Source organism: Callithrix jacchus, chromosome 9, assembly GCF_049354715.1.
Source record: "Callithrix jacchus isolate 240 chromosome 9, calJac240_pri, whole genome shotgun sequence".
Lineage (NCBI taxonomy): Eukaryota > Metazoa > Chordata > Mammalia > Primates > Cebidae > Callithrix > Callithrix jacchus.
Genome location: NC_133510.1, coordinates 70,464,751 through 70,485,218, shown reverse-complemented (window position 1 = coordinate 70,485,218; position 20,468 = coordinate 70,464,751). Strand labels below are relative to the sequence as shown.

Here is a 20,468-nt window from a genome sequence, read left to right as displayed (position 1 = left end):
CAGGAGGCTGAGGCAGGAGAATTACCTGAACCTGGGAGACAGAGGCTGCAGTGAGCCAAGATGATGTCACTGCACTCCAGCCTGGGCAAAAGAGCAAGACTTCCTCTCCAAAAAAACAAAAAAATGAGATGTTTCTTTTTCTTCTTTTTTTTGAGACAGAGTCACACTCCAGGCTAGAGTGCAGTGGCGTGACCTCAGCTCACTGCAACCTCTGCCTCCCGGGTTCAAGCAATTCTCCTGCCTCAGACTCCCAAGTAGCTGGGACTACAGGTGTTCACCACCACACCCAGCTAATTTTTTTGTATTTTTAGTAGAGATGGGGTTTCACCCTGTTGGCCAGGATGATCTTGATCTCTTGACCTCCTGATCCGCCAGCCTCAGCCTCCCAAAGTGCTGGGATTATAGGCGTGAGCCACCACGCCCAGCCAAAAAATGAGATGTTTCATAAGCCAATCTATAAAACCTGTACATTTTAGGAGATACTGGTTGATTAAATATTTGTTTATTAAATATCAATTACTTTGAAAAGTAATGCATAAATGGTTTATTTAGTAAAGATCACAAAAATAGGATCAAATAAAGCAAGAATAGAACTTGGGGATAAGTGGCCAAAAAATATATATATTTAAATATGTAGTATATAAAATAAATATTATTTAATATATAATAAATATATTTATTATATATTATTTATATACAACAATAGGAAATAAAGCAATTCATCCTAAAGTTAGCTAAATGGACTTGGAATTACATTTCTTTTGTTTTTATTATTTTTATCTTATTTTATTTTATTATTTATTTTTGAGACAGGCTCTCCCTCTGATTGCCCAGGCTGGAGTGCAATGGCATGATTTTGGTGCACTGCAGCCTCAACCTCCTGGGCTCAGGTGATTCTCCTACCTTAGCTTCCTGAGTAGCTGAGACTACAGGCATGCACCACCATATGCCCGGCTAATTTTTTTTTTCTTGAGAGATGGGGTCGCTCCCAGGCTAGTCTTGAACTCCTGGCCTCAAGCAACTTTTCCTCCTCAGCCCCCTAAAACACAGAGATTACAGATGTGAGCCACTGAATCCAGCCTAAAAAAAACATTTCTGGTGACACCATCATACATTGCTATGTCTCAAACAACTGAGACAAAATAAAGATAAGATGTTCCCAGAAAACTGTTTTAAGTATCTCTGGGAAGAGTGAAAAATGTCTCTACTCTGTTTGCATCCAAATTATATGGCATGTCTTTTCTAATGGACTCCATTGCCCAGGTATTCAGGGGTTCTTTGTTTTCCACAGTTAGGGTTCACCTTCCTGCCCACTAATATATCAATTACCTATTATTGCATAACAAACTACATCAAAATTTGGTGGCTTAAAACAATCTCTATTTCTCAGGATTCTGTGGGTTGAACTGATGATTCTTCTGTTGCCTCTTCTGGGCTGACTCTTGTGGCTAATCAGTGGAAGCTCCACTGGGAATGGAAGGTCTAAAGTGACCGCACTCGTGTCTGGAGCCTTGGTGCTGGCTATTGGCTAGGCCTCTGTCTCTCCACATCTCTCATCACTTAGTGGTACAGCCTAAGCTTCTTGGGTGGCAGAAGCATCCAAGAAGGCAAAGATAGGACAGTGCATGGCCTCTTGAGGCCTTAGGCTTTGAAACTCATCCTACACAAGTTCTGCTCCATGTTAGTAGCCTAAGCAAGTCAAAAAGCCATCCCAGATTCAAGGCATGGGGAAATAGACTCCATTTCTCCATGGGAGAAATGGCAAAATATTGTAGCTATATTTTTCAATCTAGTACAGACCAGATTAATTATGACAAGAAGTGCAACCTGGAGTTCTCTATTTACCTAGAACCTCCAGGTTTCCACAGCTGTAGTTGAGCCCTACAACTCAATTCTCAACATAAACACCACCCTGGAGCACTCTGATTGCACTTTCATGGTAGACAATGAAGTCAGTCATCTATGACATCTGTCATAGAAACCTCGATATTGGGTGCCTGACCTACAGTAACTGAACTATCTGATATTGAATCTGTTGCAGTCACTTGAATATTAAGAACACACTTGGCTTCAGTAACAGAAAAACCCAGTTGCAATAGCTTAAACAAATAAAGATTTATTTTTCTTAAGTAACAACGCTGGAGGTAAGCAGCATCAGTCCAGTTGCTCCGTAATGCCAGGTCTGGTACCTGCAGTTCTCTTAACTCTTCCCTTATGCTTGTCACCTCATGGCCACAAGATGAGTTCACCTTCATCAGCATATCTAAGTTGCAAAAGAGGATCTAGTGATCATAAATGCACTTATATTGAAAATGAATATTTTAGTCAGGCGCGGTAGCTCACGCCTGTAATCCCAGCACTTTGGGAGGCTGAAGCAAGCAGATCATCTGAGGTCAGGGGTTCAAGACCAGTCTGACCAACATGGTGAAACCCTGTCTACTAAAAATACAAAATTAGCCAGGCACGGTGGCATATGCCAGGATCATGCCATTGCACTCCAACCTGAGCAACAGAGCAAGACTTCATCTCAAAAAAAAAATGTAAGAATGGAAAATCAGCAAAATAATATCAGTTTATTATTTTATAGGCTATGTAATTTTAAATATATACAGTATATATGTTAATAAATTAAATATTATAAATTAGACATTTGATTATATAATTCCTAAAAGTTTGCTCAAGTTGGCCAAACAATACTTTTTGTTCCAGGGTCTTCTAATCAGGAAAATGGATGATTATCTAATTTTGGCATCAACCGTTGAAAATCATGTGTAAATACAGACTTAAGATAATATGAAAACTTGGTTTCCAGTCATAGCAACAAATTTTTTTTTAATTTTAAAGTGCAAACCTGCCATGTTCTTAGATTTACATTAACTAAGAAGTTACTTTCAGGTGCTCCCTGCCATGGTCATGTTCTTTCTAATCTGAAGACCCTTCTCTGAAGACCCAGACTATAGAGTTCTCTGGTTCTTATTAACTCACATTTTCCATTTACCCCTCCAGATTCTCCTTTACCCTTCTCCCTTCTGCTCTTTGCTCCTGGAAGGCTGATCTTTATAGACAGCAGTAATACCCTCTGGCTTCCAGCTAGCTTTAGCTAATAGGAAGCATTGGCCACAGACTGGAAGACAGAGAAGAAAAGGTTGGAATGTGTTTATTCCCCTATTCCCTCTCTGCAGGACCACTTTTTTTTTTTTAGATGAGTCTCACTGTCGCCCAGGCTGGAGTGCAATGGCATGATCTCAGCTCACTCTCTGCAACCTCTGCCTCCTGGGTTCAAGGGATTCTCCTGCTTCAGTCTCCCGAGTAGCTGGGACTACAGCACCCGCCACCATACCCAGCTAATTTTTGTATTTTTAGTAGAGATGGAGTTCATCATGTTGACCAGGCTGGTCTCGAACTCCTGACCCGGGGTGATCCACCCACCCTGGCTTCCCAAACTGCTGGGATTAAAGGTCTGAGCCACCACACCCGGCCAAGAACTTGAACTTTATGACCTTACCATTTCCAAATATACCACTAATGGTATACAAGATAACTTATGTAACACACAAACTTTTTTAAAGTTTTGTTATGTAGTGCGGGGCGGGGGGGTTGGTTTTCTTTTTCTTTTCTTTCTTTCTTTCTTTTTTTTTTTTTTTAGAGAGGGTCTTACTCTGTCACCCAGGCTGGAGTGCAGTGGGGTGATCTCAGCTCACTGCAACCTCTGCCTCCTGGGCTCAAGTGATTCTCCTGCCTCAGCCTCCTGAATAGCTGGGACTACAGGTATAAGCCATCAGACCTGGATAATTTTGGTATTTTTTGGTAGAGACGGGGTTTCACATGTTGGCTGGTCTTAAACTCCTGGCCTCAAGTAACCCACCCACCTCGGCCTCCCAAAGTGCTGGGATTACAAATGTGAGCCACTGCACCCAGCCTTATTACGTAATTTTTAATATGTGGTAGAAAAAACAATAAGTATCATGCCAAAACCACAACTTCACAAATATTCCTACTTTGAATAGACTAAAGTTGCTTATAAGAAAATCCAATAGAATTGGAGGATAAGATTAAATAATCTTATGGTTCCTGGGACCTATGACATGGAAAAAAGAAGAGAAGAGAAGAGGAGGCGAGGGGAGAAGAAAAGAGGAGTGGTACAATCTTGGCTCACTGCAACCTCCACCTCAAAGGTTTAAGCGATTCTTATGCCTCAGCTCCCGAGATCTCAGCTGGGATTACAGGCGCCTGCCACCATGCCCAGCTAATAGAGTGATCTTTTTAAAATCCAAATTTGATCAGACTACTCCTCCAAGCTAAAACCTAATTAAATTAATTTAATCCACTAAAATGACTGCTTATGACTCCAGAAAAAATATCAAAATCCTTAATATAGTACTATGCCTATTAGTATTTGCAGAGGCTTAATAAATATGTGTGGAAGGGAGGGAGTCAGGTTTGGATCTGGGAGTTACTGCCTTGTGCCTTCCTGTGTTTATTTGCCTTATTTAAATCTCAGAGCACTTCTTCATTTCCAACGTCTTGAAAGTACCTAATGGTAGCCTCTGTTTACTCAAGGCCACACAGCTGGTGAATAGGAACCAAGTAGAATATATAGCCCTATTGTTTTTAACTGTAGAATCACAGTTAAGTGAGAAGCAATCAGTTTAAAAGTGACAACCACTGGCATGATGTTTGATCCTCCCCAGACACCCCCACCAATAGTATCTAGGCCTTGGTGTAGTCTTTCAAAGATAAAGGAAATTCTCCTCCCATCTCAACAAAGAAGTCCCATCATCGTTGGACAATTCTGAGTTATTGAAAATCAGACAATTTAAAGACTACTCATCTTAGTCAATTTATTGAAATATAGAGAGAGGGAAAGGGGGCTGAGAGAGAGTGAAAGACCTACATCCTCCTTCCGTAGCGGTCCCAAGGTGCTTTGGGCCAGCTGCTTCCAAGAGAATGAGAAGGTGGGTGACTTTGTCTCCAACCTATTTAAGGAAGGGGACTGCAATATCTATACTCAAAGATTCTGCAAGATACTATAGACTAGCCAGGGGCTGGAACAAGGACGGGATGTGTGTGGAGGAAATGGGATTAATCCCAGATCAAATGTTGGGTGGAATCCCAGCTGTTGCAGCTGCTGAGGGCTTAACCAGCTGTTCCCTGGGCAGCTGCAATGTTCACCCCAGGCATGGCTCTTAGGGTGACAGCTCTATCTCCACTCGTGGCCCTCAACTCCAAGCTAAACCAAGGGTCTGCTGAATGGATCACTGGAAATCAAAAGGGAATAACAGAGAAGAAGTACCCAGTTCAAAGGACTTCTGTTGGACATCGTGTGGTTTGAAATCAGACAACTGTGTTCTGAAGTTATACAGTCCCAAGGAGAGAAGTTGAGACATAGTTTAGGTTTCTGAGAGAAGCAAAGCCAGGCCTGGTGGTATCACCTTCAATTCTGTTCCTATCCTAGTCTATCCTATCCAGCTCCAATTTCCTTACACTGTTCCCACCATCTGTTCTCATAACACACTCCGTGTAGGAGTGGGAGCATTTCCTATTTGTGACTGAAACTAGAGCAAGGATATTCAAATACTCAAATGAAGACCAATCTACACAGGGATAAAGGCTATCTAAAAAGTCCTATCTGGCCGGATGCAGTGGCTCACTCCTGTAATCCCAGCACTTTGGGAGGCTGATGTGGGTGGATCACCTGAGGTTGGGAGTTCAAGACCAGCCTTACCAACATGGTGAAACCCTGTCTCTACTAAAAATACAAAATTAGGTTGGCATGATGATGCATGCCTGTAATCCCAACTACTTGGGAGGCTGAGGCAGGAGAATTGCTTGAACCTGGGAGGTAGAGGTTGCAGTGAGCCGAGATCACGCCATTGCACTCCATCCTGGGCAATAAGAGCAAAAATGCCCCATCTAAAAAAATCACAAATAAATAAATAAGTACTATCCAATTGCTAGTTTCCCATTTTTTTGTTGTGGGGGGGTGTTGCTACAAGTTACTCAGCAGGTTAAGGCAGGAGGCTGGCTTGAGCTCAGGCATTCCAGGCTTCAGTGAGCTATGGTGGCACTACTGCACTCCAGCCTGCGAAGTGCAAGACCCAGATCTCATCGCCCTCTAGCTATACTAAACTTGCTGGTGCTCCCTTGATGCTCCTCAGTTTCAGCTTACTTTTACTCCCCAAATCCAGGACTTTGCACATGCTGTTCCCTCTTGGACAACTCACACTCATCTTTCAGGTCTCACACCTAGAATCCTAGCAATTTGGGAGGCCGAGGCGGGTGGATTAAGAGGTCAGGAGTTCAAGACTCAGCCTGGCCAAGATGGTGAAACCCTGTCTCTACTAAAAATACACAAATTAGCCAGGTGTGGTGGCGGGCGCCTATAATCCCAGCTACTTGGGAGACTGAGGCAGAGAATTGCTTGAACCCAGGTGGCAGAGGGTGCAGTGAGCCGAGATCATGCTGCTGGACTCCAGCCTGGGTGACAGAGCGAGACTCCATCTCAAACAACAACGACAACCTCTAACCATTTATGCCTGTCTTGCCAGATGAATTCTAAGAGCCATGGGGAGAAGGGATGGTGTCCCTGCCTGTCTCTATTGTCCTAGCTCCATCACATAGCGCAATACTTGACGAATAGTAGTCACTCATGAAATCTTACTGAACTGAAAATAACCTCCTCTCAGGGAGATGCTTATTTGAATACATCCACCAAGTCACATACAGAGACAACAACAATGACAATGTGCTAATTGGCCACAAAATTACTTGCAGGGAAATAGACCCTGACCACCTTCTTTCCCGTGATAGCTGCCTCAGTCTTCCAGCCAAAGAGGAAAGTTCCCTCCAATATTACACAGACTACAAAGCACACTCAAAAATAAACATGTAGGCAGGGCCTGGTGACTCACGCCTATGGTACCAACACTTTGGGAGGCGAAGGTAGGAGGATCACTTGAATTCAGGAATTTGAGACCAACCTGGGCAACGTAACAAGACCCCATCCCCCCCCCCCTTTTTTTTTTGAGATGGAGTCTTGCTCTGTCACCCAGGCTCAAGTGCAATGGCACAATCTTGGTTTACTGCAGCCTCCGCCTCCTGTGTTCAAGCAATTCTCCTGCCTCAGCCTTTTGAGTAGCTGGGACTACAAGTGCCTGCCACCACACCCAGCTTAATTTTTGTATTTTTAGTAGAGATGGGGTTTCATCATTTGGCCAAGTTGGTCTCAAACTCCTGACCTTGTGATCCACCTCCCTTGGTCTCTCAAAGTGCTGGGATTACAGGTGTAAACCACTGCACCTGGCCTTTTTTTTTTTTTTTTTTTCCCGAGACAGAGTTTTGCTCTTGTTGCCCAGGTTGGAGTACAATGGTGAGATATCAGCTCACCACAACCTCCACCTCCTGGATTCAAAAAATTCTCCTGCCTCTGCCTCCCAAGTAGCTGGGATTACAGGCATGCAGCACCATGCCAGCTAATTTTGTATTTTTAGTAGAGACAAGTTTTCTCCATGTTGGTTAGGCTTGTCTCAAACTCCTGACCTCAGATGATCCACCCACCTCGTCCTCCCAACGCGCTGGGATTACAGGTGTGAGCCACTGTGCCCAGCTGACCCCATCCCTTTTTAAAAAAAAATTAAAATAAAATAAACATGTAGGCCAGGTGCAGTGACTCATGACTGTAATCCCAGCACTTTGGGAGGCCAAGGTGGGAGAATTGCTTGGAGGCCAGGAGTTTGAAACCAAGCATGGACAACATAGTGAGACCCTGTCTCTACAAAAAATACATAAATTAGCCAGGTGTGGTGGCACACACCTGTAGTCCTAGCTACTCAGAAGGCTCAGGTGGGAGGATCGTTTGAGCCTGGGAGGTCGAGGCTGCCGTGATTCATGACTGTGCCCCTGCACTTCAGCCTGGGCAACATAATGAGACTCTCAACAAATAAATAATTAGCTGGGTGCAGTGGCTCCCACCTGTAATCCCAGCACTTTGGGAGTCTTAGGTGTGAGGATCACTTGAGCTCGGGAGTTCTAGACCAGCCTCTACAACATAGTGAGACCTCATCTCTACCAGAAAAATGAGGCAGGAGGATCTCTTGAGCCTGAGAGGTTAAGGCTGCAATGAGCCGAGATCATGCAACTGCACTTCCACCTGGGTGATGGGAACGAGACCCTGTCTCAAAATAGATAAATAAATATTAAAAAAAAAAAAAAAGTCCAGGCGAGGTGGCTCACACCTGTAATCCCAGCACTTTGGAAGGCTGAGGTGGGGATTACTTGAGGTCAGGAGTTCAAAACCAACCTGGCCAACATGGTGAAACCCAGTCTCTACTAAAAATACAAAAAAAAAAAAAAAAAAAAAAATTAGTTGGGCGTGATGGCAGCAGCCTGTAATCCCAGATACTACTAGAGAGGCTGAGGCAGGAGAATCACTTGAACCCAGGAGGCTGAGGTTGCAGTGAGCCTAGACCTCGCCACTACACTCCAGCCTGGGCGACAGAGTGAGACTCCATCTCTTAATTCAGTTAAGTTAATTCATTAACTGAATTAAGTTAAATTAAATAACCATGTGAAGTTTCTAAGTCAGAAATGCTCATTTTTTTGGCCAGGTGCGGTGGCCCACGCTTTTAATCCCAACACTTTGGAAAGACGAGGTGGGCAGATCGTGTGAGGTCAAGAATTCGAGGCCAGCCCGGCTAACATGGTGAAACCCCATCTCTACTAAAAATACAAAAATTAGCTGGGCATGGTGGCACATGCCTGTAATCCCAGCTACTTGGGAGGCTGAGGTAGGAGAATCACTTGAACTCGGGAGGTGGAGGTTAAAGTGAGCCGAGATCACGCCACTGCACTCCAGCCTGGGTAGCAAGAGTGAAACTCCTCCGTCTCAAAGAAAAAAAAAATGCTCATTTTTCAAGGACAGCTGATTACTTTCACTATGTAGAGACCCTGTCTCAGCAATGGCCTCTTTCTACTCCAAATATTTCTGAAAGCTTGAACTAGGTTGCTAGAGTTGCCATAACAAAATACCACAGACTAGGTGGCTTAAATAACAGAAATTTGTTTTCTCACAGTTCTGGAGGTTAGAAGTCCAAGATCAAGGTTCTAGCTGATGTGCCTTCTGGGTAGGGCTCTCTGCCTGTCTTGTAGACAGCCACCTTCTCACTATGTCCTCACCTGGCCTTTCCTCAGTGCATGTGGTAGGGGGAGTACCCAAGCACTCTGCTGTCTTTTTTTTTTTTTTTTTTGAGACAGAATCTCACTTTGTCATCCAGGCTGAAGTGCAGTGGTGTGGTTTTGGCTCACTGCAACCTCTGCCTCCCAGGTTCATGCTCCCAGGGTCAAGTGATTCTTCTGCCTCAGTAGCTGAGACTGCATGTGTGTGCCACCACACCCGGCTAATTTTTGTATTTTTGGTAGAGATGGGGTTTCATTATGTTGGCCAGGCTAGTCTCCAACTCCTGACTTTGTGTTCCGCCTTCCTCGGCCTCCTGAAGTGCTGAGATTACTGGCATGAGCCACCATGCTTGGCCTGCTGTCTCTTCTTATAAGAGCACTAATCCTATAGGATCAGGGCCCTAACCTTATAACCTCATTTAACCTTAATTACCTCTGGTCAGGCTCGGTGGCTCATGCCTGTAATCCCAGCACTTTGGGAGGCCAAAGCAGGAGGATCTCGAGGTCAGGAGATTGAGACCATCCTGGCCAACATGGTGAAACCTGGTCTCTACTAAAATACAAAAAATTAGCCAGGTGTGGTGGCATGTACCTGTAGTCCTAGTTACTCAGGAGGCTAAGGCAGGGGAATCCCTTGAACCCAGGAGGCAGAGGTTGCAGTGAGCTGAGACTATGCCACTCACTCCAGCCTGGCAACAGAGCAAGACTCCATCTCAAAAAACAAAACAAACACCTTAATTACTTCCTTAGATTCCCCATCTTCAAATACAGACACAGTAGGGGTTAAGGCTTCAATATATGAATTTGAGCTGTGAGGAGGAGACACGAACATTTAGTCCATAACAAAGTTCAATTTTCCCTCTCCTTCTCTAGTCCAAAAAGAGTTAAGGGTCTTCTTATGCTTTTGGTGTTAGCATACCAGCCTGCTGCAGATTCCTGCCAGAAAGCTATATCAATATACGTATTTCCTTAACTGGATGGCTAGATAGCTTCAGTTAGGGAGCCAAGGAAAATGAGAGAGAAATAACTGTCAGAAAGGGGAGAACTTTACAGTGATTCAGTGAAGGGAAGGAGCAAAAGCGAAAAACAGCTTAAGGTCCAACAAAATGCGGCCCCATTCATCAAGGTGGTCTTATTTCTTTTGTATTTATTTGATTATTTTGAGCTCTTGCTCTGTCACCCAGGCTGGAGTGCAGTGGTGTGATCATAGTTCACGGCAACTTCGAATTCCTGGGCTGATGTGATCCTCCCATCTCAGCCCCCCAGATAGCTGGGACTACAGGCACGAACCACCACACCTGGCTAATTTTTTAAATTATTTTTTGTAGAGACCAGATCTCACTATGTTGTCCAGTCTGATTTTTTTTCTTTTTCTTTTTTCCTTTTTTGAGACAGAATCTCACTTCGTTACCCAGGCTGGAGTACAGTGGTTCGATCTCAGCTCACTGCAACCTCCGCCGTCCAGGTTCAAGTGACTCTCCTGCCTCAGCCTCCAGTGTAGCTGGGATTACAGGCGCCCACCACCATGCCTGGCTAATTTTGTATTTTTAGTAGAGACAGAGTTTCACCATGTTGGCCAGGCTGGTCTCGAACTCCTGACCTCAAGTGATCTGCCTACCTTGGCTTCCCAAAGTGCTGGGATTACAGGCATGAGCCACCGCACCTGGCCCAAGTCTTAGTTCTGTTACTCCTGCTTCATTTTGCCACTTACTGGCTGTGGTGACTTAGGCATATTACCAGCCTGGGCAACAAGAGTGAAACTCTGCCTCAAAAAAAAAAAAAAAGAAGACAATGCAGGTAAAATATCAGAGCAGGGCCTAGCATATCTTAAATTCTCAGGAACCATTAGCTACATATTGTTACACTCCCAGGCTTTTGCTCCAAATAAGTTGCACATCTTCATCTCAGATTCCGAGTCCTTGCTCATGATGTCCTGCCTGGAATGCCCTTTCCAGCCTCTTCCGCCTACACACGCTTCAGCATCCTAGTCAGGCCCTCCTTTCTCCACAGGGCCTTCTCTGTACTAATATGGCATTTATCACCTGTTCATCTCATCCCAATTAAGTAACAATGTTAAATATTTTCTGGGTTTATGTCTACTTTTCCAGGGAAGAAGCTGTTTCTTAACCGTTTTTGTTTTTTAGTTCGGAATACAGGGCTACACTGCATATGTTCAGTAAATCCTGCTTGAAGAAAGGAAAGAAGGAATAAAAGACTGGATTCTGGGCAGATAAACAAGTCACCCGAACCTTTTAGGCCGTGGTTCTCAACTCTGATTTCTTAGTATGCGGAGAGATATTGCCAGGGTGATCACAAAATGCTTCATAGATTCTCAAAACAAGATCATTTTTAACCATACTTCTTCAGAAAAGTAGTCTCACGCATTACCCAGAACCCCATTATGCTTTCACCTCCTTGACTACTGAGCTCAAGGGTCACAAAGGTAAGGGACGGCCGGGCACAGTGGCTCACGCCTGGCCAACATGATGAAACCTTGTCTCTACTAAAAATGCAAAAATTAGCTGGGCATGGTGGCACACGCCTGTACTCCCAGCTACTCAGGAGGCTGAGGCAAAAGAATTGCTTGAACCCAGGAGGCGGAGGTTGCAATGAGCTGAGATCATGCCACTCAGCCATGCAGCCTGGTGACAGAGCGAGACTCCGTCTCAGAAAAAAAAAGAAAAAAAAAACAAAGGTGAGGAACATGAAGAAGCAACTATGATATGTAAGGAAATCTGATCTGGACTACTCCAGATATGCTACTACTATGCCTCCAGCTTCAGGAAGTCCTGTGACACAATCCCAGAAAGTTTGCACTGCTGATGCTTCTAGTGGAGTGGTGAGGAAAGAAACAATAAGGAAGCAAAGTCAGTGAGAAATGGCCAATGAATAAGAAACATTTACTGAGTGCCTATTCCATATCGAGCACAACCCTTGTCAACCATCCTGTCAGGGAGGTATCATTGTCCCCAGATGGATCTGACTTCTAAGCCGAATCCTCACTGCCTATTTTGTTGTTGGCAAAAGATGCTGCAACTGGGAGGTGTTTGCGTGGCCAAGTGAATATGCCCACCTGCTGCACAGAGATGGTGCGCTTTGCTGCCTGAAGGCAAGTGATGGCTTTTTTTTTTTTTTTTTTTGAGAGCCAAGAGGGACCTCAAAGGAATAAAGATAATAAAGGGAGGAAGTGAGGGTTTAGAGGTAAGCCTCAAGCCTAGAAAATTACTTACAGGATGTAGTTTAAGGGAAAACAATGAGTTCTCCTTGTCCTGAAATAGCTCCCTAGCTAACATATTACCGTGCTTGGAACCATCACCATTATGATTTTATGGTTAAAGGTTAATACTGTAAGATATATGTATTACTGCTGGGCACAGTGGCTCACACCTGTAATTCTAGCACTTTGGGGAGCAAAGGCAGGAGCCCAGGAGTTCAAGACCAGCCTGGGCAACACAGCAAGACTCTGTCTCTACAAAAAATACAGACATTAGCCAGGCATAGCGGCATGCACCTGTAGTCCCTCCCAACTACTCCAGAGGCTGAGGTGGGAGGATCACTTGAGCCCAGGAGGTTGGGAGCCAAGTTTGCACCACTGCACTCCAGCATGGGCGACAGAGCAAGATCCTGTCTCTTTAAAAACTACATGTAGGCCGGGGGCAGTGGCTCAAGCCTGTAATCCCAGCACTTTAGGAGGCCGAGGCCGGTGGATCACGAGGTCAAGATATCAAGACCATCCTGGTCAACATGGTGAAACCCTGTCTCTTCTAAAGATACAAAAAAAAAAAAAAAAATTAGCTGGGCATGGTGGCGCGTGCCTGTAATCCCAGCTACTCAGGAGGCTGAGGCAGGAGAATTGCCTGAACCCAGGAGGCGGAGGTTGCGGTGAGCTGAGATCGCGCCATTGCACTCCAGCCTAGGTAACAAGAGGGAAACTCCGTCTCAAAAAAAAAAAAAAAAAAGCTACATGTATTCCCTGATTACCTGGGAAGGGCAGTAAAACCAAGGAGCCCATCAACATAGGAAAACTAATTTGTTTATCGGATTAGTCATTACCCATGGTGACATGACAGGAAGGCATCAGATCTGATAAAAAGAGACAAGGGCAGGTTTAGAAAGTAGGAAAGGTCCACAGCTTGGGATGTACTTCTGAGACACGGAAAACAAAGGTGGCAACAGACACCCAGTGTGGGTTGAGGGCAATGGTGGTTGGAAGGACACCAAGGGTAAATAAACTTGGCCTGCTTTCAAATATTGCCTTTATCAAGCACTACCTGGAACCCTATTATGCTTTCACCACCTTGACAACTGGACTCAAAGGTCATGAGGGTGAGGGACATGAGGCAGCAACTTTGATATGTAAGGAAGTCTGGACTACTACAGGTATACTACTAGGACATCTGCGCTTTCAGGAGCCACAGAGCTAAACTAGGCCGGAGGGATGTAAAAGTGCCATGGTTTGGAAGGGCTTTCCCAAGGAGAAGCAGGTGGACTCTTGACAGCTCCTGGTATGTGTGGCTCAGCGCTGGCAGCTTAACAAGGCCCACCCATCATCACTCCCCTCCTGCGAGCGGGCTCTTTTGCGCATGTCCAGTACACCCTTCCATGTGTGAGACCACTTTCCGTCTTAGAGATATACGTAGGCCTAGAATTATCTTGAAGGCCACCAGAGGGCGGTGTATAGCAACGACCCTTGTGCGGTAGTAGCGCACAGCTGCTACTGGCAAGGGCGAGCTCCGCGTATACCAACAACCCCCGACTACTTCCCCTCACCCGCCTTAACGCCGCCCACGATATTTCCCTTCTGGAGCAGCCCAGCTTCCTCCAGAGCTTCCCTTCCTAACTCAGGGTCACCTGCCTACCTGGATTACAGGTGCCTACTGCGTTAGAACTTTTGACACCCAGGCTAGGGAAGCAGAATTGGTGATAATGGAAGAGGGAGAAGGAGGGCAGACCAGGCCAGTAGAAACACCACCAGGGCCAGCGGTCAGGAGGGGAGCTTGGATTGTAATGCTGTTATGTCCTTATTCCCTCACATACATTCAGGCTGAACACATTCTCTCTCTCTGAGCAGCCCTTCAGTAAGGAAATATTCCAGCCCCCTACCGAACCCCCCTTCTTTTCTCTGGCCACGAGTATGTGAGGACGGCAAATTATTAGCCAGGTTTCCCATGGGTCATCAGTTGGCCCAGTGGCATCTCAGAAAAGAACATCCACCCCATCCAGACTCTGCCACCAGAGTAGGATGGGACCAGGACTACTGGCTAACAATAGGGGACTAGATGCTTTGAGTATCAGTACTAATAGGGGCCTGAGCCTCTGCTGGAGCCCCTATAAACAGAGAAGGGATGCTCACGGTCTTTCCCGCCCCGGACAACCCTGGCCCCTCCAGTCAGTATGCAGCCGCGGGAGCAAAACATGTGGTCCTCTCTGGGTGGGAGATGGAAACAGCAGCCTGGAAAAGGGCATGACTCTTGTGGGCTCTGTTGCTGACGGATTGGGATGCCCCCTCTGAAGGGAGAAATAGGGTACCAAAGACCCTGCTGAGGAAGGAGGGAGAGCCGGAAGTAAGCAGTTAACTCAGGTTGGTCGCCTTTCTCCCTCTCTCTAGAGGTGAATCACCCTCTGAATGGAGGTGTTTTCCGGTAAGCTCCTGAAAGCCTTCCTTTTATTAGCCCACCTGTAGGAAGACGTCAGATGTCAGACTGGCTGGCTGTGTCACACAATGTTCATGCCATGCCCCAGCCCCTCACCTTGGGAGGTTGGGCATGGGGAGCATTATATTACAATTTATAAATAAGAAATAAAATTATCGGGTGGGGCTGAGGCACTGGAGAAGAGGCTAAATAGTCCTCCTTAAGGAGTGCGCACCAGATCAGACCTGGGATCACCTCCTCTCAGTTTGAGGTTGCCCCTAAGCCAGGCAGTTTCCATATTGCCCCATTTTCTCCCTCCTCCTCCCTCTCTTTCCCTCCCAATCGGCTCCCGCTGCTGCCCACACCCCCACATCTCACCCAGCAGGCCCCTGTTTCCTTGGCGCCTCGAGGTTTCTATGCCTGGGACGCTCAGCCCAGCAGCTCCTCTGCCAAGCGGTAGAGGAGCCGAGAGTACCAGTGCATGCCAGTCGGCTGGACAGCCCCGCCGGGGAGCAGCGCCCCGAGCGCGTGCAGCAGGCGCAAGGGGGCAAAAGCGCGGTGTGCCCACTGGTGACTCTCCAGAACCGCGTAGCACGAGGCCAGGACATCGTTGACCAGCAGCGTCCCGTGCGCGGTGAGCGGCGCGAACACGCCCACGGCTTCCTCCCGCGCCACGCGGGCCACGCGCGCCGGCCGAAGCGCGTCCCCGCCTGGCGCCAGCACCGAGTCCCCAGCGCGTAGCCGGCGCGCGAACACTGGTGCAAAGTCGCCTGGCGCGGGCGCCGGCCCTCGAGCAGCAAACACCAGGTGCCAGGGCGTGAGCAACAGTTTGCGTGGAGGCCGCTCGGTCTCCACAGCCACAAATGAAGCCCGGCGCTGCAAGTCCCGGTCCAGGAAGAGCAGAACCGGCGTGGGCACCACCCGGCCTGACGCATCGGCCGCCAAAACCCAGTCTCCGCGATGCAGTTCCCGCAGCCCCTTCCGCTCGCCGCTCCGCAGGCGCACCGTGGCATTTCCCGGAAAGCAGCCGCCCGCCCGGACCGCCAGTGAGTTATCTGCAGGGAACAACCACAGGAAGGGTTGAATCAAGACCCGCAGTTCCAGAATGATGGTACCGATTCTCAAGGCCAGCGCAGACCTCGCCAGTCCTGGACGACACAATTTCCCACTAATCTGGCCCCAAAGGAAGGGTGGTTTTCTTTCTTCTCTTTCTTATTTATTTAGAGACAAGGTCTGGCTCTGTCTCCCAGGCTGGAGTTCAGTGGCGCCATCTGGGCTCACTGCAACCTCCAACTCCCGGGTTCAAGCGATTCTCGTGTCTCAGCCTCCCGAGTAGCTGGGATTACAGGCATGCGCCACCACGCCCGTCTAATTTTTGTATTTATAGCAGAGACGGGATTTCACCATGTTGGCCAGGCTAGTCTGGAACTCCTGACCTCAAGTGATTCGCCCGCCTTGGCCTCCCAAAGTGCTGGGATTACAGGCATGAGGCACCGCCCCGGCATGGACAAGTGGTTTTCAACACTAAAGCCCGCTCGGTCTCCCCTAGGGTGGCAACAGGACTACTGCAGACTCAGTTTCTCGGAGGGAGCCCCCTTTTGGCGGATTTTACCACCCTCCCCCTACTGTACCAGCTTTGACCGACACGTGGACGTGGTTGCGGGACTCGTAGTAGACCCAGTCGAACCCGGCTTCCACTGCGAGGCGCGCCAGCAACCCATACTTGTTGCGGTCGCGGTCAGACGTGGTGATGTCCAAAGCACGGCCTTCGTAGTGGAGTGAATCCTGAGCGTGGTGGCCGTCCTCGTCCCAGCCCTCAGTCACTCGTAGGCGCACTCCGGGCCACATGTTCATCACGGCAATGGCCAACGCGTTTACTCTCTCCTTACAACGCTGGCGGGGAATAAAGGAGTCAGTCTCCCCACCACCACTACCACCACCCTCCGGGAGAAAGGGATCTAGATAGCAGGGTTGATTCATTATTATTCCAGCCCCACTCCTCCCTCTCCCAGCTTTTGAGTGTGCTGGAGAAAGGAGAGTCTGAGTAGATGGTGTCGCCAATCTGCATTCCGTTCCCAGGGCGTCGTTGGAGAACTGTGGGGTCACCTCTGCGGTTGAGACGGGGTGCCCATACCTAGCTCTTTCCCCATTTTTAATGCCCGTCCCTCACCCTATTTGCTCTGGGACAGTGTGGCTCAACCTGGGAGAAGGCCAGAGTTGGGAGGGCAAATGGAAGCGTGGTCAGGGAGGGCTTCGTTGCTCCCGAGGAGCCCCTGTTTGAGCCTGGCCCCCGCCCCAGGCCCCGGCTCCCCTCCCTCCGCCTGATTCATCTTTTGTTTCATTGCCTTCCCTGGCACCGGGCATCGCTTCCTTCCTTCCTTCCTCCTCCTCCTTTCGGCCCCTAGCATTAACCCCTTCGTGCTCTGGGTGCCCCCCCACAGAGGTGCCCAAGAAGAGCCGTGCGGGATCAAGGCTGCTGGAAAAAGGACTGGGGTGGCGGGGGTTGCGCGAAGTACAATGGCCATTCTCCGGGATGACTTAACCGAGCGAGAATCCTGAGCCTAGGCCGGGGATACGCTGGGAGAAGCGGACTCAGCAGCTCCCGCCACAAAGGCGCTTTTCAGCCGCCCCGGCTCAGGGAGAGGAAAGGGCAGAAAGCCGCGCCCCCGATCCCTGCTCCGGCCTGCTAGGTCCCCTCCCCCAGCGAAGCCAGTTTTCCCAGTTCCAACTAAGGCTCTGTCAGTCCGGAGAGCCCCCATCTCTCCATCTCTGCTCCCGATGCCGCCCAGAAGGGCCTGGGAGTAGCACCTGAGAATAACGCGATCCTTGCGCGGATCTGGGGAGCCCCCTGCAGGGTGAGAGTGGAAAAGAGGAAAAGAAGCTGCGGCTGGAAGCTTGCACCCGGGGGAGTGAGACCACAGTTATCTTGGCCGCTCCAGTCTGGGAGCGGGAGACCTTGGCGCGCACCATAGCAGGGACACTGCGGGAGGAGGCGCAGAGAGGGACAGCTTCCTTTTTTTCTTTCCCCTCTGATCTCTCACCTCGGACTTGGTTTTCTCTTAACAGAAAGACACTTTTCCCCTTTCCTTCTCTAGTCGCCTCCACCTCCGCAGAGTTGGGGGGTGGGGAGAATACAGGAAAAGTGGTAGCTCCTTCCAACTTTGTCATTTCGTCCCCTAAGGAGGCCCCGAGGCCCTGACCTGCGGGGGCAGCAGCCCAGTGCAGAGCCAACTCAATGAAGGCCTTTTGCAGTCAGGGTGTGGGAGATAAGTAAGACTGAGGGGGCTCCCAGGCCTGTCGGAGTTCCTCTTGAGCCTGTCCCTTGTTCTGCCCACTCTGCTGCAGGTGACAGCCAGAGGAAAGGGCCAAAATGTTCCATGGCCAAGGAGGAGAGAAGGAATGTCCCCTTTCCAATCTCTGGGTAGGAGGAAGCCTTCAGGGCAGAAGCAAAAGGAATTCTTTCTCCTCTGGACAGGTTTTCCTAACAAAGTAACCTGGAAAACTATGGCAATTAATCAGAGGAAATCCGTACCCCTCCCTCTCCCCCCACCTCCCCACTCCATACACAATTAGGTGGTGTAATGGAAAGCATATAGGGCTTAGAATCAGGAGTCCTGAATTCTAGTCCCAGCCATGCCACTAATTAGTTGTGAGACTTTAAATTGCTTTTCCTTCTGGTGAAAGTCCAGTTCTCGGATGTAAAATGGGGGTGGCTGTGGGGGTAGGGAGGGTTAGAGGAATGTGACCTCCAAGTTTTCTTTCAATTCTAACATTCAATATCACTGGCCAGGCTGGATGCAGTGGCTCACACCTGTAATCCCAGCACTTCCGGAGGCCAAGGTGGGAGGATCCTTTGAGCTCAGAAGTTCAAGACTAGCCTAGGCAACATAGCAAGTTCCCACCTCTACAAAAAATTTAAAAAATCACTGGCCAGAGGTGATACTTCTCTTCCAAGGCATTGCCCACCCCACTCTAGGTTCATTTAGTTTCAATGCTCAAAAATGGTAGTTGAATTTACCTTAATTATGTAATTTCAAGGAAAGCTCCAGACATAAGCGGAGCTTGGAAGACTTAGGAGCCCTCTGATTCTCAGGTGGGCCCATCTGTTATTCTCACTGAGGATGACTATTTACCCCAAGATTGTCATTCAGACCCTAGGACAGCCCTAGAATAGGCGTATCCTGGTTCTAGGACATGTTTCCCATGCCAAAAGCAATTTCTGCTCAGCCCCTCCTCAGGTAGACAGTCTGGTGACCTGACCCTTAGTCACCCCTTTCCCAGCCCTCTTCAGTCTCTTCTTTTTGGCCCACAGAACTTTTCTACAATCAGGTCAGGAGCCAGGCTAAGGGTAAAACCTGTCTGCTGCCTTGCCAGCTCCTGGCCCCCAGCTCACCCCAGCCCTTCCTGCCTGGCTGGGTGGCTGACCCCGGGTCCACGCCTCAGCCATTTCCCGTCTCGCCTGCCGCCATCCTCCTTTCCCCGCCCTTGCTGCCTCTCCCAGCTTCACTCTCACTAGTCAGTCCCCCTCCCCTCCTCATCTCAGACTCTTCCCGTCGGGATCCCTCCTTAACCACTCTGTCCAGCCAGCAAGGATTTTCTTTTTCATTGTTTCTTTCTTTTTTTTCTTTTTTTTTTTTTTCTGGGGCAGGGGGCTGGTGACAAGGGAGATCTTTAAGGCTAAAGTCTCTGTAGGTGAAACTAGACTCACCCTCCTGGGCTGCCATAAGAAAACGGAGGAGCTGGCAGGGCCCTGGCGCAGGTGGGGAGAGGCCCTCCTTACCTCGGTCATCAGGCGGTCGGCGCCACTGTTCTCCTCATCCTTGAAGATGATGTCAGGGTTGTAGTTGGGCACCAGGTCTCGGAAGCGCTCGGAGCCCCTTGCCACCCTTCCCTCGGCTGGCCCACTGGCACCCAGGGTCCGCTCGGGCACGCCGGGCACAAATTGCTTGTACAGTAGCGGCACGAGCTGCTTGCGCACATAGCGGCGCCGGCCAACCGGCCCCCGGCCCGGCCCGCAGCTCTGGGCCGGCAGCGCCAGAAGTGCCAAGCAGCACAGGGGCAGCAGGTTGGCCAGCAGAGCCATGGATACAGCAGACGTGGGCCAAAAGGGAGCGTTCTTGTCCTCACTAACTCTCCTGTCAGTTAGGCATCTCCACAGGCACCAGAGAGGGCAGCAGGCAGAGCTGCCCCCAGAGTGCCCTAGAGCTCTTGTGGTTCCCCGCACCTGCCTGCTGCTAGCTCTGCCCACGTGCCCCCGGGGGGTCTAGGACCTGCTACTGACGGACCATCATAGGAGGGAAGGGGGGTCGTGGGTGAGTGCCAGCCCTGCCCGTCTCTGCTGCAGGACTCTGGTGCTGCCAGAACGCCGGGACTCCGGACTCCGCCTTAAGTGGCCCCTGGCCCCGCCCCCCGCCCTTCTCCCAAGACCGTCCCACCCCCTCCCACCCGGGCAGAGGATCTGACCGGTCACTGTTGGTCCATTTTGCGACTGAAGTGTGTCCCATCCTGGAAACCAGGCAGACACCTGCCTAGGAAATCCTTGTAGCTTTACAGTCCTTGGCTACCTAGATAAACATCCTTTTACCTCCAAGCCTAAACTTGGAACCAAACCACCCTCCTCTGATACTTGGATTGGAATTTTTGCTCTCTCAAAGCCTACCC

General features: G+C 48.9%; 1 protein-coding gene across 6 annotated transcripts; it reads right to left on the bottom strand.

Moving 5' to 3' along the window:
• Nucleotides 1-796: 796 nt before the first annotated feature.
• Nucleotides 797-20,168, bottom strand: DHH (desert hedgehog signaling molecule). 6 transcript variants are annotated; one of them, XR_013521910.1, is made up of 5 exons: nucleotides 19,588-20,168; nucleotides 16,439-16,700; nucleotides 15,186-15,862; nucleotides 14,528-14,851; nucleotides 2,101-2,263 (listed from the first exon to the last, which is right to left on the bottom strand). XR_013521910.1 is itself a non-coding variant. In XM_054238574.2 (3 exons), exons 1-3 carry the CDS (start codon nucleotides 19,888-19,890, stop codon nucleotides 15,237-15,239), a joined length of 1,191 nt encoding a protein of 396 aa, XP_054094549.1. In that variant the 5' UTR covers nucleotides 19,891-20,168; the 3' UTR covers nucleotides 12,043-15,236. The 6 variants fall into 6 exon arrangements, 1 of the variants encoding a protein (XP_054094549.1); XR_008473868.2 differs by lacking the exons at nucleotides 2,101-2,263; nucleotides 14,528-14,851 and adding an exon at nucleotides 797-1,039; XR_013521909.1 differs by having other exon boundaries at nucleotides 14,528-15,862.
• Between the last annotated feature and the right edge of the window lie 300 nt (nucleotides 20,169-20,468).

What these genes read in the sequence shown, in the direction of transcription:
- DHH (XM_054238574.2), bottom strand. Translation starts at nt 19,890, where the DNA reads ATGGCTCTGCTGGCCAACCTGCTGCCCCTGTGCTGCTTGGCACTTCTG. An exon ending in CCGACCGCCTGATGACCGAG is followed by an intron (nt 16,701 to 19,587) that starts GTAAGGAGGGCC and finishes ATTCCCCGCCAG; the next exon opens with CGTTGTAAGGAGAGAGTAAA. An exon ending in CCACGTGTCGGTCAAAGCTG is followed by an intron (nt 15,863 to 16,438) that starts GTACAGTAGGGG and finishes TGTTCCCTGCAG; the next exon opens with ATAACTCACTGGCGGTCCGG.